Below are 14,689 nucleotides of genomic sequence, written 5' to 3'. Positions count from 1 at the left end.
TTAAACCTATTTGTCTAAGGTTGTTTTATTACAGTTGCAAAACAAAAATACCAGAAATTATATAGCTTGAGTTTATAATCCAAATGTTCTTTACCTACCTCTATCTTGCTAATACAATGTATTGTATTTTCTTATGTTCTGTTCATGCATAGCACTTTGAGTTGTATTGTTATTAAAATATACTACACAAATTAATCTACCTTTCCTAGGAAATTAGTATGCTAAAACCCTACTTATCCAGTGCATGCTGGTTACTTTAAAGTTTCACACGCTCCAAAAACAACTTTTTACTGTTAGAAAAAAAAGGATTCTGTACAGACAAATCAGGATACCATCCATTTTCCATCTTTTAATAGACACTGTACTGATATAAATAATTAGAAAAGCCCTTAAGTGCCTAACGTCTAAAATTTTCCAGGGAATATTTCCAGGGCAATGAAAGCCGTTCTTTCTGCTGATCTGGTTGTTTGTGTAGCAGTCCTTCAGTTTTCATCTAAAATAATCTGTTCTTTGTTTGATTTGTTTACAGTTACCAGATTTTGATATCTTTAATATTCACATGCCATGTGGTCCACCCAGTCCCAACAGCTCCTGCAATGATGTAGCTTGCGTTAGCTGAACTATTTCCCTATCTGCTTCTCTCATCAGGCACCCAGGGAGAGCAGAGGGATAAGGATGTCAACCTGATTCCAACAAGCCAGGTGCATGCGGGACAGCAAACATCCATGCACCCCAACTACCCTCACTGAGGATGACGTAACCACTTTAAAGAGGAATGCCTAAGTGGAATTCCCCAATGACATTTCAAATGCAACATCAAGGCAAATGGAGGGACTTAAAACCCTTTCTGATCTGGGGGCACTTTTTTGTCATAGCATAAATTTCTCTCAGGTTTCAAACATCAATCGTCTCTAAACACACAATGAAAGTAGGATTGTAATGGCTGCATGAAGACATCTAGGCCTGAATGAGGGTTTTTCAGAGTTTTAAGTTGAGTTTAGTCTTAGTTCGGGCCTGTTCATGAAATCAGGAAGCTTTAAAAGGGTTTATATTATAACTAAAAAGGCATTATCTTTTTAAGTAATATTTATTTTTAAGTTAAAACTAGAAATTGTTGCTCATGAAGTTTTATGTGGTGATGACCATCAGGATTTGTACAAGCCTCAGAACATTCAAACCCAGAAGAAGCACACTGCGCAACATAAAAAGCTAAAAGGTAAAGCTGATGGAGCCCGTTCAGTGATAGCATCAGACTAGATCTCTCTCTGAATTAGTTTGAGAATTAGTGACACTATTTTTAGTTTTTTTTTTTAAATGAAGATACAATCTACAGCATCTTTTAACAGTGCCCTTACAGAAAAATCTGTTTCACATTTGTGAATTTCCACATGTGAATCACCTCTTTAGAGATGTGTAATCATGTGAAAATTTGACATAAATTCCTTAATTTAAAAAAAAAAAAACATCTATAATTTTTGTTGTTGAACGTGTTAAAGGTCCTATATTATGCTATATAGTATTTAACTTGGGCACAACGGGTGCCACTCATTTCATTACATCTTCATATCACACCACTTCTTGTGATTAGGCTCCTCTTTAGAAGGGATAAACAAAGTTCAAAACTTCTCTCAGTTAAAAAAAAAGCTTAAGAGAACAGTTGCTGTCACTGTGCTGATTATCCGCTAAAGCAGCCACTACAGCTCAACCTTGAGTAGAAATGGTCACACTCTGCTTCACCATTTCCTATAGCACAAAGTAAAACCAAGTAAAGATTAAAAAAAAAGTTTCCTTCAAAACAATTAGGAAAAAGAAAATAACCTATACGTAACCTTCTGTAGACTTCCTGCTATATGTTACCCAGCTCAGTTAAAAGTTTGATTTATTTTCTGTAAAGTTTATATTTTGTTTAAAGAATGTAACACAAAACTTTTACCGTTTCTTTCTCTGTCATACTGCATCTATGCCAAACCCTGACCACAAATATGAGCAACAGGTAAAACTTCTGTACTACCAAACCCCTACAGTAGATGTAATAATAATAGTGTTACCATGGTGGCGCTCCAAGGCAGCGGCCAAGAGCAGCTCCTTTTGACAATTTCACAAAATATGCCGCCTAAAACCCGCATCTATGACTGCTGGAGCTACTGTCATAAAATGTTTTAAATACTAACATTTTTGACCATTTAAAAAGCTTGCGGTGTGCTACGGACGCATGCCAACAAAACAACAGCGGAAAATAATGGATGGAGGAAGAGATCATTTCCGACTCGAACTCTTTTAAAAATAAAGAGGTATTTAACTGCTGCACCATCATTCTGACGGAGTCTTGGCTGCGTCCAGCAGTATCGGACGGTGCTGTTGGCCTGTGGGGGGGTGATACTGTACCGCACCGATAGAAACAAAGAGCTCTGTGTGAATGGAGGCTCCTCCGACAATGTTCCCAGGCAATCTTCAGCTTCTAGAGGGGAAGTACAGCCCTCAGCATGTAAAAATGAGGAGAGAACTCTAGATGCTTCCCTGCCAAATCCTGAAACATCCCCAGCCGGCTCCTCCCAGGCCCCTCTGGCTTCCACACCTTCTCCAGCACTGTCTGTCGCTGCTAAACCTGCCGATGGCACCACTGCTGCTTCAACCACGTCAGCCTCTTCAACCCAGGGGGCTACCACCCTAACAGCATCGTCATCATTGTCCTCTTCCTCCCCTGAGCCTGGAAGAGCGAGTGCTTCAGGAGCTGGAGGCAGTATTATCAAAATATCATCACAATTTTGCACACATTTGTAATGAAAATGCAACTACTGACACAGATCCTGGTGGCATCCTAAACATGGGTCCCTACAGTGTTCCTCACACTCTCATGTCCTGACTCTAGACATAACTTGGGGTGGTATAGAAAAAAGTTTTTCTTCCTGATTACAAAAAAAAAAGGAGATTAACACATCTGTCATATTTCATTGTTGAAAAGTACCTAGAGAGTGTGTGAAATTCAGAATCAAATTTCTAAAACAAGGAAAGAAAATCACATGCTTAATAGTTAGTCCCAAGACACTAATCAACCAAAAATATAGGAATAGATAAAAAAAAAAACTAAAAAGGTTTACACATATTTTATGAGAAGGATCACATACCTATTGGAGTGCCACTTGTGGCTTTATATGGATATTTAATTTGTTGATAAATTTACTTTAAGTATATGTTTGATTTCAGACAAATTATGAAACAGGAAAAAGATTACTTGATCATAATTCATTTTCAATCTGTGTTACTTCCCCCACAGCCTCAGAAAAAAATAGATCAGATGTTTTATACCTTATACCTGTTAATTTTTTTTTTTTTTTAAGTTTTCCGTTAAATGAGGCAGCTCATCAGTTGGACTAGGTCTTGCCAAACATAATAGACTGTGATGAAAGCTACCCTAAAGCCAACTAATCTAATAACTGCAATATGGTTGCTTAACTATAGCAAAAAAACCAAGAGCAAGTTTTTAGTGTCCTTATTAGAAGATTAATCATATTTAAGATAAGACAGGTATTAATTGCCTCATTGTTGAGAAATATTCATCTAATAGCATATCAACGTGCTGCTTTAGGCCTCTTGCGGGTTTTTGTAATCCAAGTCATTTTAAGTCTGATCCAAGTACTACAAAGCATTTATAATATCCTACATTTTCATGTATCCATTTTTTTTCTATTTTTCCCAAAGAAAAAATTAAAAGAGTTGAAGAATTAAAGAAATGTATTTCTGGACCTCATACCTCATAAAAAACAAACAAATAAAGGACCCCAATAATGAACAGTCAGTACCGTACACTTGCATCGAATAAAATTTCAGAGTATATTAACAGCCGACATAGAAATCAAATGCATACTTTCAAAATTTAAAAAAAAAAAAAAAAAAAAAAGGCCGTCACACCTACTTTGGATGATTACATGCTCATCAGTCTGCTTCTGTAAACGTATGCGCTGTAATCCTAACAGCACCTCATTTGTAATCGGGGCCCTGTTGTTTGGTCGTAGACGCCCAGCATTTACTCGAAGCACATGTGGCCATGGAGGGAAACAGATGTGGGAACCCCAGGAAGCATAATTAGCTCCGCAAACATTCAGCCAAGCCGGTTCTTGCAGAGCCTCTCACAGAGCATCGCTGCACCAGGACTCTCCTTTGGTCACGTTTCCAGTGGATTTTGTGATCCCTCCATTATTTATTTCTTTAACAGCTAACTGTTCTCACACTCAAATGCAACCTCCTTCTCCCAAAGGAATTAGATCAGCGAATGACATAACTGTCTTTTTATTTGTTTGTCATGACTGTCAACCAGTGAGTGGATCTGGAATTATTGCGTTTCTGTTTTGTCAAGGGAAGAAACACTTGGATTTTTCAGTGTTACTTCTCTATGTTAATGGTTCTGCTTGGAGCGAACGTTCCCTCTCACTCCAATAATTTTCTTCCTTTTCTAGTTATACAGTCATTGGTTTATTTTTTGTTTTTATTTATTTCATCCTATAGGCTAGATACAACTTATTAGCACTCCATTAATATTCCACTGGTTTACACTTGCCAACAAACTCCCCTTTCAATTACTGCTTCAATGTGTCTGATAGATTTGTATTGTACTTTTGATCCTTTGTAGGCCAAGGTTGTTGAAGGACATACTGAACACTTTTCAGACTGCTATTTTTCTTATTACTTTCCATTTATAACTGGTTTGAATATATTTCTTTGTAATCATTCTCTATATGATAATCTGTTAAATTAAAAAGTGGTCCTAGTTCTGTGCTTCCGTAATTCAGCCGTAGATCTTGCTCTCAGTAATTGTGTTTCCTTTCTTTAGTAGAAAAGACTCTTGCCCAGTGTCATTTCTACAAAGACCTATCACTGCCACTCTATTTTTCCCCTGGATTCCTGAAACTGTGATTGTGTGCTTCTAAGAAAAAAAAAACCATTTAAAGCTGGCTTTTGAATTAAACAAGACACGAAATGCTAAAAAAAATATTCAGAAGGGAATTTTTAAAGTACCAGAAGTAAATAAACTTAATAATAATTTAGCTTTATTGACTTCACATTGGAGAAATGTTACCTCTGTATTTCAGCCATCATGGTCCCATGATGGCATCATGCTGCCATCATGGGACGCCTGGGAGTTGAGGGTCTTGCTCAGAGACCCAGAGTGGCAGACTGTGGGAGTGGGTTTTGAACTTACAAACTAAGAATTTCAAGCTCTATGCCCTATCCACTAGGCTGCCACTCCCCCTTCCTACCTCGTGCTGGTCTGTAGGATTGGGAAAGGTATTGGCATCAACATTGGATTGGCCCTATCATCATGCTTTCCTGTCTTTACCTTTGTAATGTCAGCTTGACCTCTTTCTCTTCAATCTAGTCTTAGCTTAGCAGTTAAACAAGAAAAACATCCTACCTGCAACTCCCTTCTAATTAGGGGTCTCAAGGGAGTCCAATTTTCCATCTCCTCTCTCCTTAGCACCACTCTCAGGCACTCCCTACTCTTAATACCACCACGGTATGTTTTCTGAGGTCAAGGCCAGGGCATAACCGAGCAAGCAGATGGATGTGATCACGTACTAGAGTAGCTGTGTGTGAAAAAAAAAAAAATGTGTGGGCCACATGAAGCGCTGAGGGCCTCAGCTCTTATGGATAAAGTTTAAACTAAAGTCCCAGAATACACAACAGGAGAAAAACAACTGCGCTCAGTCATGATGATGGAACGGTCAGCGATTCAATGCATTTGGAGTCCAAGATGTTTCATCACAGAATGGAGGGGCCAGAGTTTTGGCCTTTAAGCCTGACAGTAACAAATAAACCCCATGAAGGGGGAAAAATGCTTTTGGCAAATGGCTTCAGAAGGAGTTAAGCCTAACACATGACAGCCACCTGCAAAACTACAATGGAGCCAACTCTGATGGACGTGGGACCAGTAGAGCTGGAGAAAAAAGAAGCCTTCACTGTAACATCGCCATCTGCTGGCAGCTCTTTATATAATTGCGACAATAGAATGTGTGTGACACAGTAAAGCAGATATCCTTGTTGACACACTAAACCCACAAAAATTCTCTATGCAGTTTTACACAAAAGTCTGGGTATCAAGGCCTGTTGTTTACCGTCTGGAAAGGAACTGCAACTGACTCCATTGAGTTATGCCATTTAGTGGCATGGGCCACTCTGGGCATCCAGTCGCAGGGTGTTATTAGAGTTCAACACCAAGTGAAGGAAAGATAAACAACAATATTTCTTCTGTAGGACTTCATAAGGCAGGCACCAATGTCCAAATGTTATTTCCGCATTTCATAAAGAACACTCTGTAGAACAGCGCCCAGTGCAAAAGTAGCACATTCATATTTTCCAAATGTTTCTTCACTTTCTTGCTAAACCATATCAATGCAAAATGTATTTCTATTAACAAGGCAGGAAAAGATGAAAAATAAAGATATTTTATTATTACAACGGGTGGATATCCTAAAGCACTGTATACCAACTCCGTAAACCTGATTGTTAAAAATCTAAATCAGGAGGTAGCAAAATGTGATCAAAATAATCTCTTCTAGCTTGTATTAGTCTATTAATTAAAACTGAATATCAAGCAAAGAAAGATATCTGACCTTGTAAAACTAAAACTCTCCCATCAACAAGTCAGGTACACTTAAACCTAGATATTTACATACACTGCAACAACATATGTATAATGTTTAATCTATCAAAAATCTTTCTAGTTTAGGGTAGTCAAGATTTATCCCAGTTATTCTTGTGATGAAGAATAAGATCAACATGTTTAGTGTACAATGTGCATATCAGTCCCAGAAGAAAATCAAAAGACCTTGTGAAGATGATAAAAAAGCTGATAAAAGTCTTTGAACTCACTGAAACCGGTCCTTCAAAAGACAAATCAGAGAAGACGAGCTTTTTCTCAAAAACCACAGATGAGGCCAGATTGCAGTTTATAAACGACCACAGGGATAAGGCCTTTAATTTTGTAGAGACACCTTATCTGATCTAATAAAACTAAGACTAAAGCTATTGACCAGTTGTGAACATTTCTACACGTAGAAGAAAGAGGGTGAAGCTTGAAAGTTAGTAGCACAATTTCAACTGTTAAACATGGAGGTGGCAGCATCATCCTATGGAGATTTGATGCAGGAAGGATTGCTGAATAACACAAACTAGAGGAAATCATGGATAAAGACCCTTATGTGTGAAACAACATCGTAACTGCAAGTTAGTTAAAAGTTTCGGCCCAAATGGGTCTTCAAAGCAAAGACTCTAAGCATACAACCAAATAAGTCATAAACAGGCTTGGAGAAAACAAAGTGGATGTTTTGGACTGACCATAACAAACCCATTTACTCAGTCCAACGGGAACCTGAATCAGCTACACCCGCCCTGTCAAGAGGAAAGATGGCATTACTTAGGGAAAGGGAAAGAAATTACTTTTTAGCTGCACTGATTCTCTGTGTTTAAAAAGACAAAAACAAAAAAAACAAATGAACTTTAACCAAATGTCAGGTGGTTTTGATACATGCAGAACCCAGGGCCGTTGGAATAGAATGACAAAAACAGCATGTTTTGAATGACTTCAGCTGGAACAAGCAATATGGGTCTTATAGAGAAATAAAAATGTCACACAATTCGGTTTCGAAAAGACCTTCAGAAGACAGAGTCAAGTCAGCTGTTCTGTGGAACCTATCTTTCAATCACCCGCTGAGAGTGTTGTGAAGCTTCTTGGCTTAGCTTTACACATGAATGACTGCTTTCTTCATCTACAGATGGAAAGAACACCATATTGGCACACCTGTGTGGTACACAACAGAAGAAATGCCACCGCATCAAGATCAATGAGAGTCCATTATGACAAAAAAAAAATTCTGGCTTTCTTTTTTAGTTTAAGTACATTTAATTTTGCGCTTGGACAAGAAATAGGATTCTAAGCACACAGATTTAAGTAGACTTCTGCGTTCAACAAATCCTCAGTCTCACTCTACAGATTAAGCCCAGATGGGAACAATGAGATGAGTTTGAAGAATTTTGCTGTGTAACTGAAAACACTCATGCTTGTTAACACACTCCAAAAACTTGCTTCATCCATCACCGGCCAGATGTTCCATAGAGCCTTTTCCTTTAGCGCTCAAGAGGGACCGATCCCTCTCAAAATTAATTCACTTCCCACTCTACTTGCCTTCATAACAAAGCTACTCATAAAAACTAATTGGATAGTTTGCGGTCTTTATGATCGGGTGATCTAGACACACAGTGGGTTTGAAAGAACAAGAAACGTTACTGCTGGTGGACTCTCTCTCGGGACCATTTCAACACTGTGACCCCACTTAATCCTGCCATTAGATTGCTAAAATTTCTGATCCTGCAGACTTCAATATGTTCAGCTGGATTAGGACGCATAGAGGGATCGAATCCTTGAATAAACATCAAAATCTTTTGCTTTTGTGGCTAGTTTCCTTTTAAACTCCGGCAGGCTTATTAGTAAAAAAGCATGTGGTGAAGCGAGTGTGGCAGCCATATGCGGCAATCAAGCCTGAATTATGTCCATCACATGTGGAAAGCCGTTCAGTATGTAATTCCCCAGTTATTCTGTAAATCAGTATAATTCAATGCATGTTTCGTCTGTACAGGAATTCATGATACATAAATTGTTTTGCTGGGGTAACTGACTGCCTTAAATTTTTACATTTTGTCACATAACACCCACTATGTTGAATCTATAGTTAAGCCCCTAATTATTCATTAGTCATACCCCTGCCACATTCACTTACATTTTACACACTTCATTTAACCACAAAGTGTCATTAATCTATCATTTCAGCCTATATCATTCATTTCTAAAAAATGAATGATAGGCATTTCCTTAATCATAAAACAGCGCAACAAGACCATCCTCTTGGAAAAAAGTAAACAAACAAAAAAACTGTTTCCAACATATCAAAATAAGTAACATGTTGAAATTACAGCTCTTTAATAATCAAAAGATAAAATCTTTTGTGGCTATTACAACGATCAAACTCTTCTTGTAACTGCTGACGTGCTTTTTGATACTATGACCTTTGGAGATAAGCTCCATTTTTTGTTAGAAAGCCTCAAAGTCATTACCCTAATCTTAAGGTTCCTCCATGAATTCTCTGCAAGTTACAAATGAGGAACCTGATGAGGTGACTAAAAATAAAGGTAATATGTTGACTTAGATTCGGGAGTAAGGCTACATCTAAAAAGAAAAAAAAAAATTTCTTTATCCTTTAGCCAACCTTTACTGTCAGTCGTATTTCTTCAACCCTGTCCTCCTTTACCTTTAAACCTGTCTCACCTCATTCTTTTCTTCATGCCAAGACAAAATAGCATATAGTTTTAAAGTGAAAGGAAATTATGCATGGCTTTTTTTGGAGAAATTAAAGGTTGAGAATAAAGTAAAGGATCCCATAGCATGACGGTCCCTCTTCCTTGTCTCACCATAAGAATTATGTAGTTGGGGTGATGTGCAGTATTAGTTTTCTATCATACTTTAGGGATTATTATTATTTTCACTTATTCAAAAAAGCTGAAGTATAATTTATCTCCCTCCTCGTGTGTATGCACTTATTTGTGTTGCTCTGATACAACATCGCCGTACAATGAGATTTCTCACTTTAAATTTGAAAAATAAAAAAATCAAAAAAGTCAAAGGGGTGGGATTATCATTGAACACAACAAACTTTTAACAATGGCTTTTGACTGGAATTAAAAAGGTAACAAACAATGACGTGCAAAATATTAAGAGTCAGCATTAATTTTGGATTTGGAACATAGTACTATATACATATAACAATGTTGTAACACTTCATAGTTAAAAAGGAAAAGCTCCAAGTTCACTCCACACAGATAAACTAAGTTCTCAAATCTATAAATGAACTAGTTCCAGTTCTTCTTAATTAAGCCACAATGCTACACAGTAGAAACGCATATTTTACCCATTAGATGAGTGGTAGGTATACTGTATGTGCAGTGAAGCCTTTATTTAGCCAAATTACACAGAACTTCAGAAGCTTACAGTTAAATTTAGGATCTGCTAAAAAGACCTGTATCCAAAATAATTTCTTACATTCCTCACTCAGTAGCAGATATTTCCCAAGATAGCTCGGCTGCTTTAACTAGATGTGTCGCTTTAAATTTGAAGTGGAGGCACCGTTTGCACACAAACATTTATTTTTTCAGTCAGGGTCTTCTTTTGTTAGTTCATAAAACTCTTACAAGCGCTCTGCAAAATTAGGCATAAGAAATACCAGTAGATGAATCTGAATTGCGCAGACTAATATTAGCATTAAGCAAGCTGGTCTGTCATGCTGTTTGCCATAATAAGTGCTGTAAAACCTGACATCATCCAATGAAAACTGTCGATATCAATTGAATGTGAAGGTGAGATCTGAGTTGAATGCGAACTGTGAGTCGCTCATTATTCTGAGAGTGAACGCCACTCTCTTTTATGTTCATTACTTCAAAACTGATCCGTTCAGTCTACCATTCACTAAAAACATTAAAGGAATAGTACACCCAAAACATGATTAGCCTTCATTTTCTACTCACCTCCATGCTGAACAACACTCTGGAGTACTTTTTTGATATCTCAAATGCATCTGGAGATCTGGGAGGCTTCTTGCTGTCTGCTGACATTCAAATAATGGAGGTCCATGGCGCCCGAGACAGAAAGGTCCATAAAAGTCCACAAAAACGTGTCAATATTCCTCCATACTGCTCGTCCAATGTAATCCAAGTGTCCTGAGTGGGTAGCATCCAGAATTTACTCGAAACGAAGTCATTTAGAATGTTTTTAGAGCATAAACAGTAGTGTATAGGATTTCCTAATAGCGCCCCCATGCGCGCTCACGATTCTACGGAAGCCGGCAGACCAAACCAGCGCATTCAGCTCGGCAAAGAACTCATGCTCTTCCTCAACACTGAAGTCCTCAGACATTTTTCTTTCGTTGTTTCTTTCTTTGCACAGGTAAACAGCACATTTCTTCTTCTACGCTTGCATTATCGGCAGACCAGACGCTGAATGCGCACTTTCTTCCGGTTTGGTCTGCCGGCTTCCGTAGAATCGTGAGCGCGCATGGGGGCGCTATTAGGAAATCCTATACACTACTGTTTATGCTCTAAAAACATTCTAAATGACTTCGTTTCGAGTAAATTCTGGATGCTACCCACTCAGGACACTTGGAATACATTGGACGAGCAGTATGGAGGAATATTGACACGTTTTTGTGGACTTTTATGGACCTTTCTGTCTCGGGCGCCATGGACCTCCATTATTTGAATGTCAGCAGACAGCAAGAAGCCTCCCAGATCTCCAGATGCATTTGAGATATCAAAAAAGTACTCCAGAGTGTTGTTCAGCATGGAGGTGAGTAGAAAATGAAGGCTAATCATGTTTTGGGTGTACTATTCCTTTAATGTATTCAGTGAATGCAGTTCCTTGAAAGGGTACATGCACAACACTGCCTATAACTGGGAACTTATGTACATTAAAGCTACAATAGCAAAGCTCCTAAAGCATCATGGACCCAATTTTCTGCACATGCAGAGAAATAAAAAAAAAAAGAAGAAAGGTTTCCAGAAGGTTCCTCCTCTGTACATCAGTTAGAGAAATAGTGTGTGTAACAGAACCCACTAAGAACTGCTTGAGGCTCTTTATTATGCCAACCACAAAAGAAAGTTTACTCCAAATAGGGATGAAGGCACAGCCAATTTGGCCCCCACACAAACAATTTAGACAGACATCATTTTCAGGAGCCACACTAGGATACAGTCTCATTCTTTAGCTAGTCTGTAATGCTCCGTCTTTAAACGGATAAAAGGAGAGGGCTACTGATGAGCAGAGATGTTCAGAGGCAGCGCTTGTTGACCCCTTCACCCCCATATCTCGCCCCCACCCCCAGGCAGCGCACCGATGCGTGTTGACTCATGCTGCATGCTCACACCTTGCACACATGGGAATGACAGTCATCTGTTGACCACTTGAGGATAAAAGCTACTGAGTCATTTTCAAGTTCAGCTGTGAGACAAGAACTAATCAGTGAGGAGAACTAGTGGTTGAGTAGAAGTCGATCTCAGGGCAGCATTACCTCAGACTTGGTGAGTTCTGGAATGAGTGGCAGATTAAGCACAAAATATTCAATTAGAAGGCATATCCTTCAGTGTTGGAATGGAATAATAAATCACCCACTGTCTTTATGCAAAAGCTGCTGTATCAGTTAGGAAAGTGGCCCAAAAATGCTTGAAATCTTCAGTTAACCTCCTGTGTGCAACTGGACCACAGCAGTTAGGGTCTCCACTTCACCTTGAGGTGCTGTTAGCAGCTGTCATGGCCATTTACAAAGGTCAACAGAGCCCCCCCAGTCAAACCCCTCAGTTTGAGACCTTTGCAGCTTATAAACTGTTGTGTGTCTCACTTCAAACACCATAGCTCTAGATGGAAACTGTAAAGCATACCGAGAGTAGGCTACGTGACAATCAGTCAGTAAATTAGACCCATTTTTGCCATTTACTCAATAATCACAGTGGCAACAGCTCTGAGCACTAGGCCAGTTAAACAGGAGGTCAATAAGAGAGCAACAATGTGCTTTTACACCTGATGTGTTCCATATTCATAGATCAATGTAGCTTTGAACTATTTCTAGCTAGGACCAAGCTGAAGACTGATTAGTCTTTAACAGGATGAAGCACAGGTGAGAGGTGTACTTACCTGAATGAGGTCACAAGACGGTGGTAAAAATCATTTTGTGATACTTCTTTATTTTTTTATTTTTCAAAGTTGGAATAAATTAAAATAAGTATGAAAATTAGGTTTCCATACTGTCATTGACACCTCTGGGATTCACAGTTAATGCTTATTTAGTAAATTAAGCTTTTCTCCAAGCTAATCTTTAAAAAAGGAAGGATTACACAACTTCATTCAAGAAGAGCGTAATAATGAGTCTTTTTTTTTTGTCCTACCAACTCAAATGTAAATATGTAGTTTGCTAAATTCTACAGAGAATTGAAATTGAAGCATGGAGTGATTTGGTCAAATAAGATAAGGATTAAGAATGAGAAAAGCGAAAATACCCAGAGCTAGAGAGATTTTTAAAAGAGTTTAAAGGCAATTGTCAAAGAATCCTTATGAAATGTTGCAGAAGTTTATCCAAATGTTCAAAAGAGGATAGTATAAATCATTAGGCAAACAGAAAACCACTGTATTTATGAAACAGGCAAATACATTATTTACATGTCTGTCAACTATGTTAATTTCAAAATATCAGATTCAACATTCTTCTAATTACTCAACTACAGCATTGACATTGAAAAATCGTCATGTAAAAACTGGTACAAGAGGCTTTAATCTTAGCCATTGAATTAAAAACTTTACATGTTTGCTTCTGAATATTTTTCCCAGCATACCTTATATTCCTTATAACATATTCTGGAAATATACTGTAGGTTGTGTGTGTGTGTATATATATATATATATATATATATATATATATATATATATATATATATATAACCCTTCTTCTTTCACAGCAGCCACATCAGCTTAATTTAAAAAAAGTATAATATGTATATCTTATTTACTTATATGTTAGTATGAAATGAAAAATGCCAATATTGACTTTAAAAGTCTAATTTCTTGTCTTCATTGATTAATTTTTAGGGACAAAACAGTAGTAGAGATGTATTATTTTAAAACTATGTTATAAAAAAGTTATATTACGCGACTTTTTCTTTTAAATAGATCAACTAAAGCAACAGGTGGAGCTTTCTTTAGTCTTTAGTTGATGTCAATAAATCCAATCCAACTGTAGTGACGCACATCCTTCTGGATCAGCCTGAGCAGAGGAAAGCGCTGCAGGTTTACCTTTACGCACACAGCGAGGAGAAGCAGTCCAGCCGTCCACAAACTGCTCCAAGTCATCATCTTGGACGCAAACAGCCTTGGAGTAATTTCAAACTGCTGATAGACGCCTCTGAATGTACCCGCTCTGTGTTCAGAAGCAGAAAGAGACGCGCTCTCCTATCCTCTCCTCTCCTCTCCTCTCCTCTCTGCTCCCTTCTGCTTTGCTCCGCTTCCCAAGCGGAGGAGGAAAGAGGTGAAAGTCAGCCAAGACAGGACGGAGACGACATGACACTCCACGGACGCTTCCAGATATTTGGTTACCCTCAACAGCAAACACGTTGCTGCTAAATTTATGTTTGCATGCCAGGCGTGCGTCAGGGAGAGGGGCTCACCCACCTTACATTCTTAAAGAAACACGCTCCGTTACGCGCCTGACGCGCTGCCCAAACTTGAAGGGATGCTTTTCTTTTTCACTAATGTGTTTAAGCTGCCAGGCATCTTAATGGATGGATGATATAACAAAATAACTTTTTTTTGCCACTTGTCTGTGCTCATAACTGTTTGCTTTAATTTGAGCTTTTAAAAAGGCCAGACCAGTCACAACAGCTCAAAGCAGGCATTCTGGGGAGGCCCAAACCCACAAGGAGGGAAAGACATACTGTACTGAAAGCCCTTGAGCTTTCTCATTATTTGTCACATTTCATCCCTGAATGTCAGTGGATTTTACTTGGGATTTTGTGTGATATACAAACACAAAGTAGTACATTGGTTATGAAAAGATTGGATTATGGTGATTTTTTTTTCTTCTCACAACTACAAATCCCAAAAGAG

General features: G+C 38.3%; 1 protein-coding gene across 3 annotated transcripts in view; it reads right to left on the bottom strand.

Moving 5' to 3' along the window:
- The window catches only part of adamtsl3 (ADAMTS-like 3), a 145,304-nt gene extending 131,093 nt beyond the window's left edge, over positions 1-14,211 (bottom strand). For 2 of the 3 annotated variants that reach the window (XM_038274388.1, XM_038274389.1), the window contains exon 1: positions 13,880-14,209. In XM_038274388.1, the coding sequence (XP_038130316.1) occupies positions 13,880-13,939 (60 nt within the window). In that variant the 5' untranslated portion in view covers positions 13,940-14,209. Of the gene's footprint in view, positions 1-13,879 lie in introns of all 3 variants that reach the window. The other variant, XM_038274391.1, reaches the window with a different exon arrangement.
- Positions 14,212-14,689: the final 478 nt, after the last annotated feature.

This window comes from Cyprinodon tularosa, unplaced genomic scaffold (assembly GCF_016077235.1).
Source record: "Cyprinodon tularosa strain WSP-4 unplaced genomic scaffold, ASM1607723v1 ctg91, whole genome shotgun sequence".
Classification (NCBI taxonomy): domain Eukaryota; kingdom Metazoa; phylum Chordata; class Actinopteri; order Cyprinodontiformes; family Cyprinodontidae; genus Cyprinodon; species Cyprinodon tularosa.
Note: the sequence above shows the minus strand (reverse complement) of the source record. Positions and strands in the feature narration are given on the sequence as shown.